This window comes from Perissodus microlepis, chromosome 5, assembly GCF_051167445.1.
Source record: "Perissodus microlepis isolate ML-2025 ecotype Zambia chromosome 5, ASM5116744v1, whole genome shotgun sequence".
Taxonomy (NCBI): Eukaryota; Metazoa; Chordata; class Actinopteri; order Cichliformes; family Cichlidae; genus Perissodus; species Perissodus microlepis.
In genome coordinates this window covers 32,442,191-32,454,545 of record NC_140465.1, presented here as the reverse complement: position 1 = coordinate 32,454,545, position 12,355 = coordinate 32,442,191, and the positions used below count along the sequence as shown (strand labels likewise).

Sequence of the window (12,355 nt, the reverse complement as noted above, 5' to 3'; positions counted from 1 at the left end):
GGTCAATTTGATTTTATTATAACCCAACCTGTGCATATGAAACTGCATTAACATGTACTGCAGTTTAGAGGTTTCCTGTCCAGCACATTTTCTCTATTTCATTTTCCACATTCCAGTCCAACAGGCAAAGTCAAAGGTTTTTTTTTTGTCTGTGTGTTTGTGGTAACAAATGATGGTGTGAAATGAATGAAAAACGAGACAGTCTGATGATCATGCGCAGACTCATATTTTTAGAATATCCAGTCAGGGCGCAGCCTATTGGGTGTCAAATAAAAGCACCTGTCTCCATGACAAAGTGCAGCCCATTCCCCCCAGCCCCAGCCACCATCTACCAGACCCTATCTAGCATGTGTGTTTTTCTCCCACCAAACCTACTTCATACGCTGGACTTTGGAGGCCGTCTGTCCCTTTTATTTGCAGTTAATTTTTGCTGCCTTCACCAGGGCTCTTCACCATGAATCTTCATTTCGCCACTGACACCCTTGAATGTGAATTCCTCATTTCCTGTCCTTTTATTTATATCTGTTGCCTGGTGATTTGATCATGCTGGGAATACAAGATTAGCAATTGCCTTGTCCTTGGTTTTGCCTCAAGGACATCTTCTCCTGAAATGTTATTGTTTGTGCTGCTTAACCCCTCGTGTCCCGGTTTCTTATTCACCTTAGATTTTGCACTGCAGATGCAACTCTCTTTCTTTCTGTCTCTGTATGTCTGTCTTCATCTCATGCTTTATGCATTTGTCCTTCACAGCTCTACCTGGGAGCACAGACAAAACTAATAATATGGCAATTCCATCATTAAAATCCAGCCATTTAGCATGCCATTTCACAGTTAATTTTTTGATTTGTTTGTGCATTCATGTGTTTAATCAAACATGTCACCTCGCAAGACACATAATTAACTTGAGGTAATGATGTCATTATGGAATAAAATGTAGTAGCCTGTCTGGGCAATAACACAGTGAGTGCTCTAATTATTCTCACTGACTAGCACTGTCATTTATTCCAGGCCAGCAAATGGATAAACTTGATAACCGTGTATTTACAGAGTACAACCAATTCAGCTAGTGCACATTAATCCTCATTAAAGTCATTAAAATTTCTGTCCTGGTCTTTCATAATGAAATAAATTCATGAAAGAACATTATAGCATACTGCATTCACATCTGCTGGTTGGTAATATAATAGTAAAATGCATTTGTAATGCGCTCGTATCCTAAACATTTTCGGTAACATTTGATCCCCCTTGAAAAAAAATAAATAAATGTGACATAAATTTGAGCTTGGTAGTCATTTTTGTTATTTGAATAAATAAAAAACACACTGGTCACATACAAAAGTAAGTGAACCCCTACATGTATTGTACCTTCTGAGGAATAAACTAGATTTTATGCCAATGTCCTGTTTTTGGGTTTTCTGTTTTTACAGGATGCCATAATACCAAGAGCTAAAGAGTTCCTTCAAACTGATTTAAATTGGTCTCCAAATTATTTGAAATAAGTAATTTCACTGCAGGGACGGTTGTCTTCAAGTAGGGTAGATTGCAAACAACTGCCACTTTCTCCAAAAACTGTGTGATGCCAAACACGTCCAAGAACCCTCAAATTTCATTACAGAATCTACGGTCAAAATGCATTTTTGCATCCAAGGAGACTAGAAGAATGCGCATTTTGAGTCCTGCTGTCCTAAAAAAAACATTAAAGCAAAACTAGAGTTAATGAGTGAGCAAAAAGGTAAAGACAAAAATGTGTTCTAGAGAAATGACCAGTTGATATGCTCGGTGGAAGCCAAACAGTGTTACAGGAGAAGAAAATTATTACAACTGCTACACCTCTAGCTTAGTCTAAGAGCTAGCTTGCTGCCTCAGGGACTGGGCAGCCTGCGGTATTTGCTAATGAAAAAAATAGAATTGTGCATCATATCCAGGAGTGTTTGAAGATAATGGGACACCTTCTATCCAAAAGTTAAAGGCGAACTATAAGTAATGACTTTTAAATCCACCTAAAAATGGCTTAAAAAGTAGAAGTGAAAGGTTTTGGTATGACCTGGTCAAACCGTAGATCTGAATCCCGCTGTGTGCTGTTGTTAAGTACACCACATTTACAGTATCTGTAGAGATTTTATTAAAGAGAGTCAAATGTTTGCTTGTACAAAGTGTCAAAAGGCCTAAAAAATCCAAGACATGTACTTACTTAATTGTTGGCTGTCATGTCCTGGCTGTCTCTCTCGGACCCACGAGGTGTGCTCTCTCATGTCACAGTCAGACCCTCTGGAGCCATGCAGGACCTCCAGAATGTAAACACAACCCTTCCCCTACACACAGCTTTGTTTTAACTAGATCACAGCCCCTGTTTCCAATTACCTATAGCGCTCGTCAAACACACAGTGCAGCAAAATTCACATAAGTGCACTGAAGGCAGCGTTTTTTTATTGCTGTAGTTTATTGAAGAAACGATCAAAAGTTTCATTGTTGCGATTTATGTTCCTTCTGTGATTCTTTTTGTTACGCTTCAGTGTGCATTTTTCCCACTTTGCTTGTGTTGTTGTGTATTCTCCAGTGCCGCCCTTAGGTTTGGCAGAACAAAGTCTTGTTTTTTGTTTTTAAATTCATGTTTATGTTCATATTTTCTTTTTTTATTAAGCTGTTTTCATAGTTTGCACACTATACAGCGCTTTTTAATTCCCAAAGGCCTTTGCTTTATAGTGCAAGATCAATGCATTATTTGGGCTGTGCTATCCCTCAAGGTGACTACATGTTAAAGCTGCCCCAGAAACACAAAAGAACACTTTTCTTGTTTTTGTTATTTAAGATTAAGATCAATTTTCAGTTTTTACTGCAATGGGGAGGAACAGTCATAATGGATTTGGGGAGGAGGGAGCAGAAACCTTAGCATTATTTAATTGAGTCTGTAGATTTGTACCAGTGAAAGGAAGGAAAGAAAAGAACACTGTGAGTTTGAAAAGATGGCATGTTTAGATAATAAACTCCTTCTCTGTGTTAAGTTTAAAAATCTGTCATGCAATATTCAACTATTTTTAGTCCGTTTTCTGCATATTTGTCTAGTATTCAAACACCGTTGTGCTTTTTTTTCTTTGGTTTTAATGTGCCTCTGCCTATTTCTCCTCCATTTTGCTTCCCGTTTGCTTCCTCTCCTCCTACTTCTCCTCTTACCAATCGTCGGGTCTTTCAGTCGTAGAGTAATCACTCTCTTCAGTGTCAGCAGGGTGCAGAGTTATTGTCTCCTGTAATTAACTGGTTATCAAACAAGAACATTTCATTAAGGTACAATTAGGGGCTAATTCAGCCGGGACACCTCTGTGTCAGGATTACGATAGAGGCATATGCTCTCTCCTTGCAGCTTTGTTATTTTTTATTCATACTGACCTGCAGCCTTTGACGGCTTCAATTGCTAATGAATCCGCCCACTTTGGAATAATTAGACATCCTTAGGCATGGTAATTTATTTAAAAGTATCCGTCGTTGCGCAAATCATTAGCTGTGTTAAATTAATTTGAAATTAAAGCTGCTGGGAGTAGTTTGGGTTATTAAAGAAGCAACCGTGGGTCTGTCAGTCTATAAGAGGTGATGGGTAAGCCCATTTTTATTTTTTTATTTTTTATTTTTTCAATGAATTTCCTCATGGGGATCATTATTATTTTGATTGATTTTTTTTTGCTTGTTTTTATTTTTAAAGTCTGGATGAGTGCTTAATTCATCCATTCTTGTTCCAAAGTGTCTATCACAGAAGGAAAACAATTATGATATTGTAAATAAGGATGAATGAGTGGATAAACATCAGCTGTTTGAGCATGAGATTGTATCCGCCGTCATCCCGGTTTGTTTGCTGTTCTTTGTGTATGTCTGTTTGTTTATCGACTGTACGTGTTAGCGGCTGCCAGCCTATGCGCATTTGGCAAGGCATGAATGCTTAATGGTTATCGTACCCCACCTCTTTGAAGGAAATGACCCTGTCCACAGAGCCACAGACAGTCTCCTCGCTGAGGATCAGTAATTACCCGATGCATTTACTCATGCACAAACGTACATTCTCCTTTATATTAAAACGTTCCCGAGATGAGCTGAGATCTGAGTCTTCCTTATCGATTTAAGGATGGACTTTTTGCAACTTGCTTTTCCTGCATCACAAAGGCACTGGCAGCCATAAAGAGCCTGTGAGTGACATGTGATGACATTAATTCGAATTCCCTGTCTTAACGCATCATTTGAGGTTCATTCAGAAGGCTTGAGATTGCTTCTTTGCTAATGCTGTTTTGAATTCTTTTATTTATTTTTTTCCCCCTCATCTCAATGATTTGCTGGGACATCAGCTCTGATTAAGAGATGAGCAACAGCCTTAATAGAGGAAGAGACAGAAAAGCAGTACACAAAATGACAAACAGCATCTCGCTCCTCATTTAACTCAGCAGAATTTCAAACTATTTTCACGCTATTGTGCACAAGCTTTATGCACATTTCATTCTGGATATTCTGGAGAAAAAATACTACTTTCAGATACGCAAACATCATGCAGATGGTCAAATCTCCCTGACCTGATAACTGGGAAGTGAATGCATTTGATATGTTTTTCATCATGGAGTACACCGTCGGGTCACACAATCACACCATGACTCCCAAAATCTCATTCACATCAGTCAGTGTGGACCACAGGGTCATTTTAGCCTTTCACATCACCTTGTAATCAATCGTTGTTGTTGTTGTGTTTGTTCCTGCAGAGCTACAAGAGGAAAACAGAGGCTGCTAAGAAGGAGTACCTGAAAGCCCTGGCCGCCTACAGAGCCAGTCTGGTTTCCAAGGTAACAGCAGGGGTCACGTCTTTGATATACATGGGTCAGCGGCGATATAAGGGATGATAAATTAGACAGAATTCCTTTCACTTTTGTTCCATGGAAAGGGTCCACAAGCTGCACTGAGCTATGTTTGTGCATATATATATGTGTGTGTATGTGTAAGAGAGAGAAGAAGCCTGTGTGTGTGCTCACAGGAGAACAGTGAAAATTAGGCCTCAAACACACCCGATTTGGAAGCTGGGGAGAAATGGAAAGTAATAGTAAATGCGTGTGTGTTTGCGTGCGTGTGTACGCTCATCGCATGTGCAAAAGTAGAAGTGGACATTACCTGTCATTTGCTATCCTCTTGGTGTTTCTGTCCTCCCTGATGCGCCACTAATGTGTTGCCTGAGGTTTGCGCACACCTACTGCTCTCTCTTTGATGCAGGTTACTACAGTTTAGCTCAGCACATTAACATATTTCTATCAATGCTTGTGTAAAAAACAAAACAATTCCTAATTATTTTCTTAAAAAAGCTGCTAGACTACTCCTCATTGGTTTGTCTGTACTACAGTCGTGATGGTACAGGGATATCAGACTTTTGCTGTACAGCATTTCATTTCTCCCTTTCTGCATTGTGTTTTTTTTTTTTTTTTAAATACAACTCTAAATTGCATTAGCATATACCGAGTCCCTCCTCTTTTCCCTCCCTCCTCCTGTCTCCACTAAGCACAGCGCCTCACTTCCTCTCGTGCTCATGGGCCGAAAACAAGCACCTTGATTAAGGCATGAATAGTTAATTCATCAGCCTCTTCACTGTGGCATACTTTCAGCTAAAAAGACTATTCTCATCTCTTGTCTTTGCTGCAATTAGACATTCATGTCATTGCTCCTATACAGGGGCTTGATTGATACTATATGCTGGTAGATTGCCAGTCAAAAATCTGACTGACTAAAATAAGCCTGCAGACCCTCCTTCACTCATTCAGGATCAGCCAATCTGAATGCAGAGCTGAATCTCATGATTCACCACGACTCTCTTTTTTTTAATTACCAATGAAGGGGTCTTTTCAGAGTGAATCGGGGTGGGTGGAATTGGAGGTAATTGGAGCTTCATTTGAAAGATTCACTTCTTAAGCGTGCACCTGTTGCCTTTTTGTTTTGTGACTCATGTTAGTTTGTTTGTGAGGAGAAAAGACAAACTAAAGTTTCATAGCTACCCACTATATGCCATGTCATTTCTCTCATGTTTGTTTCAACCCAAAAAATTCCACACTGAAAATTTAAAAAGTTTACATTTTAAAAAGGTGCACTTTATATTAAATATTGTATTCGTTTCAATCTTTGCAAACCATCTTTCAACTTAAATATTGTTTATTGTAAATCCTTTTGCTGCAATACACAACTTTAAATGTCTGCAAGTCTCAAGTTGACACAGATCAAATCTATTATCTCACTCTTTTCCTCTCCCCTCACTTCATTTTTTTTAGCATTTCATTTTCCACTTGACCCTGCGAATGTGGCTGTCTCTCTTCTTTATCCATCCATTCATTCCCGTTCCATTGATTATTTCAGGGATTCAGTTGGATGGATGGAAGCCATAAAAAAGTAGCAAACCGCCACATATAACTCCAACCAGTCCGACAGTTAATGAGAAATACTGGATGCATTTCATAGATAGACATACACTTTCCTCCATGAAAAAAAAGGGAGACAGAACAGTCTGCAGAGCAGATGTGTGTGTACTGCATGTGAGTGCAGTGGAGGTGGGCGGGGCTGGGTGATTTAATACATTAAAAACAGAAAGAATGAAGAATGGGTGGGAACTAAAAGTTGAATAAGCAAAGATAGCTTAACATAATAATGAATGCTTTAAAATTTGAGTACTCTGTGTTTTTTAAACGGTACAGCCATGTGAAGAGGACGGTAGACTCTCTTTTTTTACACATTAGATATACTAAAACAGTTTGTGACTTAGGAGGCTCTAAAAATATTTATACAACCTCAGATGAGCAGCAATACATGACATATGACACCATGTCATTGTTTATGAAACAAACACTAAGCTAAATTGGAAAAGTGTTAATAACTAAGTATGCCCCATGATTCAGTAGCTTGTAAAACCACCTTTAGCAGAAATAACTTGAATGTTATCATTTTCTGTAAGTATTAATCAGTCTGTCACATTGTTAAGGAAAGAATTCAGCCCATTATTTTTTACAACCTTCATTTTATTGATGTTTTGTGGAGTTTTGTTTATGCACAGTTCTCTTAAGGTGCTTACAAACATTTCAATCAGGTTGAGGTCTGGACTTTTTCTGGGTGTTTGTCTTTCTTTTTCAGCCATTCTATTGTGGATTTGCTGCTTTGCTTGGGATCATTGTCCTGTTGCGTGACCCAGTTTTGGCCAAGCTTTAGCTGTCAGGCAGATGGCCTCACATCTGACTCTAGAATAGCTAGCTCACTGACTGCAAGGCGCCCAGGTCCTGTGGCTGCAAAACAAACCAAAATCATCACCCCTACACCACTGTGCTTGACAGTTGGTGTGAGGTGTGTTTCTGATCGGCTGTTTTTGGGTTTTGAAAACCAAACATCTCTGCTTTGGTCTTGTCTGTCCCAAGGACATTGTTCCAGAAGTTGTGGTTTGTTCAGGTGCAACTTTGCAAACCTAAGCATTGCAGCCATGTTCTTATTAGAGAGAAAGTACTTTCTCCTGGAAACCCTTCCATACGAGCCATACTTGTTTAGTCTTGTTCTAATTAAACTGCCATAAACTTGAACATTTAGCACACTGAAGCCTGTAGACTCTGAGAAGTATCTCTTGCATTGCATGGTTTGACCTTGGGGTATATTTGATGGGATGTCCACTTCTGGGATGACTGGCAGCTGTCTTGAATAGTGTGAATAATCTTTCTCACTGTACAGTGCTTTTATACATCTTTTATAGACTTGCTGATGATAATTAATCAAGTATAGCACTTACTGTCTTTATTCCTATGGAAATAGTAGGGGTGTCATTTGCAATATACAGCTTGTGCATTTTGCTTATTACTGGTAAACTCGAGGCTCAGTGTCTTCCCCAGGAATACTTTGGTATGTAGACTGGAAAACCACCAACCAAGTGGTTGTTGTGTGCTTGCACTCATCACGTTCAAGCAATATTTGCATGCTAAAGCTGCACATACAATGAGTTTACATGAGAGTATATTGGGACTGAGTTAGCCTTAAATGGTGATTCAAACAATTATTATTTTTTTATACTGGGTTCATTGTTGTACTGCAATAAGCCATAAGAGTTAACACATTGTTCCATGGAGTGTAACCATTGTTCTTGATTTTCTCTCTCTTTAAGACATATAATGACCCCGTGGAGACAAAAAGTGCCCAGACAAGTCAGGCTTCTCCACATATGATGCCAGGCAACCCGCCGCTGTACAGTGTGCCACCTCCTCCCCAGCCGACATCGCCATACCTGGGGCCTGGGGCCTTCCCACTTACTGACCTGCAGAGCTATGCAGGACACGCCCCTCGCCACACTCTGTCGCAGACACTCAGCCAATCGCAGATGCTGCCCAGCATTAGTGCCTCTCCCCCTTCCTCCTTCCAGATCAGCCCACCACTTCACCCCCACCAGCAGCTCTCCCTGCACCAGAGCTCACTCCTCAACCAGCCTATCCGCATGCAGCAGGTCCAGTCCCAGTCAATCATCTCTCACCAGATGGGGCTCCAGGCCTCTCTTCACTCCCCACCTCCAGGGCAGCAGGTATAGTGACAAACTAAGACACGTCTGCTGCTAGGAGATTATAATTTAAGATGTGTGCCTAATTTTAATGTACTCCCTATAGGGTTTTTCCCACCTCCAGTCAGAGTACCAGAAGAGCATTGGGGGTTCCCAGTCTCCAGGAGCTCCTGGCCCTGGTCCAGGCCCTGGAGTGGCTCAGACCCATGATTGGGACAATGAATACTGCAATCGGGAGTGTGGCAACCACTGCAGGTCAGTGGGAATTCTTCACATCATATTGTGTTAAATAAATGTGGAACACAGACAAACTAATTACATTTAATGGTAAAAAGCCTCAGTTAAAGAATGGAATTTGACACCATATTTACCTCATAATTTAGGTTGCATTTGCCCTTAGACCAGAATTCCTGCAGAAATAAGTTATAGTATAGTTATAGCTATGGCAGATGTCTCTTCCACTGCTTTTGCAAAGTAAGTGTTGAAAATTGTCAGCTCTGTTCCATTGAGACGGGGGTGACAGCTGTAGAGGTAATGGTGAGATAATAGAGCTTGTCATGTGTTTGTCAGACAGCAGTAAAAAGAAGAGAAAAAAAACAAGTTCCAAACACAAGTTTTCACTCTTATTATACTAAATGATTTGGCAAACTGCGCAACCCTGCAGCACTGGAAGATATCGTAAGTCAATAGTGCTGTTCATGCTCAATTACAGTGCAATTTTTATTTCATTAAGAGAGTTTGTTTTGAGAAACAAACTAAGAAAAATTAAATGATCACCACCAGGGAACAATCATGCAATCAAGGAAAAATGCACCTCTGATTTCCCTCTTCCTTTCTATTTTGTAGAGTGTGACTCATAATCTAAACTGTGCCTTTGTTTTTGATTTTCCGTTTTTTTGTTTTTGTTTATTTGTTTTTTTTCCAGTGGCAACATGATAGGCAGGGACAAGCCACTCTACCTCACCTGAAACTGAAGATGATACTCTGTCGACAAAAACGACACAGAGGAGTCTACTCTCATCCCCTATTCCACTCCCCCACTCCTCCCCCAACCCTCCCATTCTTCTTCTTCTTCTGACGTGCACACTTACATGCAGTGTACACTTGACATACAAACACACACACGCACATGCAAACACACACATGCCGCTTCACGCACACACACACAATCACACACGTCACCACCACCTTTTTTTGTCAGTGTAATTTTTATTTTTCTCAGTTTCTAGAACTTGTGAACAGAGTTTGATGACTACTGTCTGTACCACTTAATGTATTAGCAGTCCTCTTGCTGTTGAAATTTGCCAAGCACTTATAAAGCCTCCCCCCACGCCCTACCCACCCAACCCTCTCCCACCTTCTGAGTTGTGTGTCTCTGCCCCCTCTCTGATACAGGCCGGGCTGCAGAGCACTTCTCTCGTGTGTCACCATAAAGTCCCCTCAAGGACCCCATCCAGCTTTAATTAGAACGAGAAGAAAGAAAAATACTCCTTTCCTTTAATCGCTTTATTTTCCATTTGTTTTTTTCTTTTCTTTGTTGTTATTGATGCTGTTTTATTTATTTCTGGCTTGCAAAACCGTTCCTCTTTTTTTGCCAGTAAGCGATGGGCCCTGTTCTATAGAGAAATATTAACATTTAGTAGGTTCTAGCAGGCCTTGATGTTATCGTAGCTTTGCTTAAGGGCCTGCAAATTAATACAAAAGCCTGGGTGGGGAAGAGAAACAAAACAAAAAGAACCTTTTTTAATATTAAAGACCTGTTGAGGTCTATGAGCTGTCACAGTGTGATTGTAAATATCACTTTTATGGGATCAAATTGGGAATTGGAAGTCCAGATAGATTTGTTTCTTCTTTAATATTACCTGTAAGTCATTGTGTGTGTGTGTGTGTGTGTGTGTGTGTGTGTGTGTGTGTGTGTGTGCGTGCGTGCGTGCGTGTGGGTGGGTTTGTGGGCGCATGCATGCCTGGACGTTAGAATGTACCACATTCATGACGTGTGCGGCTGAGTATGTATGTGCGTACATGCACGGACACATGTGTGCAGGAGTGTCTCAGCGTTCGGGCGTCGAGTCTTTCTCGTGAATTTTAACAGCCTTGTGCAGCTGGATTTCAGAGGAGTATTTCACACTCTCATTCTTGCATTAAATCTGTGCTCACTGGTGTGTTTTTTTCCAATAAAGTTCAATCTAAAACTGAATACACAATATGTGTCCTGCAGATCATTAAATGGAAAGAGCCAGGTGAGAGATAGAGAGCAAAGAGATAGAAAAAGAGAAAGAAGCGCTGTGAAATAAAATGAGATGTAATGTTGCAGGTGAAAAAAAATTGCCTCAAAATGCCTGCCCCACCCGTCTGTTATGTTGTCTGACCATAATGTCAGTTTTGTGTCCTTCTACAATGAGAAGTGAAGTAATGAAATATGTGAATGGAGCCATCACAGCCACATTACAGTGACTTTTATAACTTTCCAGTTGGTGTTTGGTTGTGTTGATCTCATCTTTTTTTAAACTTTTGTGTGATTAACAGAAATGCATTTTGCTGACAAGACATCTCGTTTTTATCTCTTTAAGTGTAGCATCATTTCAGTTTTAGTTGCTGCAAAACTATAACATTTTAAGTTGTGTACAAAAAAACCCTGCCAATTGTAGTTATTTTATTTGTAAAGCCAGTAATGATAAATATTTTAAATGGTTATCAGCATATTGTTTTCTGCTAGTTGCCCATCAGCCATTTGACAGGTTCTTATTTATAAAATAAAGTAGATCACCTTTGCTTCTTATGATGGAGGTATATTTTTATTCTTATTTTATTGTTTCTTTTCTTTGGTTTGATAAACTTAATGATGATGACCACAACAATGATTATTTCTTTATTTTTTACATTTTTGGTGCTGCTCTTTTCTTTTCTTGCCAGCAGCATCGGTTTGTGTCACAATGCTTCTTTTATTTCAAACCTGCATAATAAAGACTAAAAAGTTTAAAAGTGATCACGCCTGCTCTTTTCCCTGCGGACATAATGTCTCTCTTTTTGTTTTTTTCCTTCTCTAATTAGATGATCACACCTTTTGTGAAGACGTGGTAATTGTTATTTTAAAAAAATCACAAACACCCCCAACTTTCTGTACTGTACACTGCATTTGCACCTAGGAAGGTCACATATTTGTATCCTAAATTTACATTCAACTCAGGCCTCCAATGGCATCAACTAATTAACCAGGGATACAGTGTGCACCAGCCAGCATTGATATTGCCAGTAAACTATTTTAACAAACAAGAGAGCAGATGCGAGAAGACGTTTGCTTGTGAAAGTAGTGCATCGTAGGCGTCTAGTGTGAGATAAAGAGAACAGAGGAATGCAATGTGCATACAAACTCAGGCAACCGTCCAAGTGCTGATTTTACCCCAATTGCACACAAGTCTTCTTAGAGACTTTATGAGAGAGGGGAAGAAAGATTGAAATGGAACTGTCACGATCCCTTCATTCAATGTTTTATTCATGTTATGTCTGCCTGCCGTCTCTTCTTCAGTAGTATTGAATTGGCAAATAGATCATTATTGGACAATTGGAAAACCTGCCACTTTGTGATATGACACACATTATATGAAAATCACAGTCATACATTCTTAATGTAGTGTCAGATAAAAGAGGTTTTGGGTGAAGCCACACAGACTTGCCTCTGTGCCTTTTGTGTGCACGCAGTCTTGTGTTCGTATGAATATCTTCTTACGGAAGCGTGTTTCTTCTTTTTTATGTTTGGGTGTTGCCTCTCTAGCTGTAGGTATATTTGTGCATACAAAAGTGGTGTGGTAACAATAGGCTGTTTCTGCT

General features: G+C 39.8%; 1 protein-coding gene across 2 annotated transcripts in view; it reads left to right on the top strand.

Annotated features, from left to right (window-relative positions):
• tox2 (TOX high mobility group box family member 2) overlaps window positions 1-11,513 on the top strand; it is an 86,500-nt gene extending 74,987 nt beyond the window's left edge. For both annotated transcript variants that reach the window (XM_084929433.1, XM_084929434.1), the window contains 4 exons: window positions 4,734-4,814; window positions 8,141-8,551; window positions 8,634-8,782; window positions 9,453-11,513. In XM_084929433.1, the coding sequence (XP_084785559.1) occupies window positions 4,734-4,814; window positions 8,141-8,551; window positions 8,634-8,782; window positions 9,453-9,495 (684 nt within the window). In that variant the 3' untranslated portion in view covers window positions 9,496-11,513. The remainder of the gene's footprint in view (window positions 1-4,733; window positions 4,815-8,140; window positions 8,552-8,633; window positions 8,783-9,452) is intronic.
• Window positions 11,514-12,355: the final 842 nt, after the last annotated feature.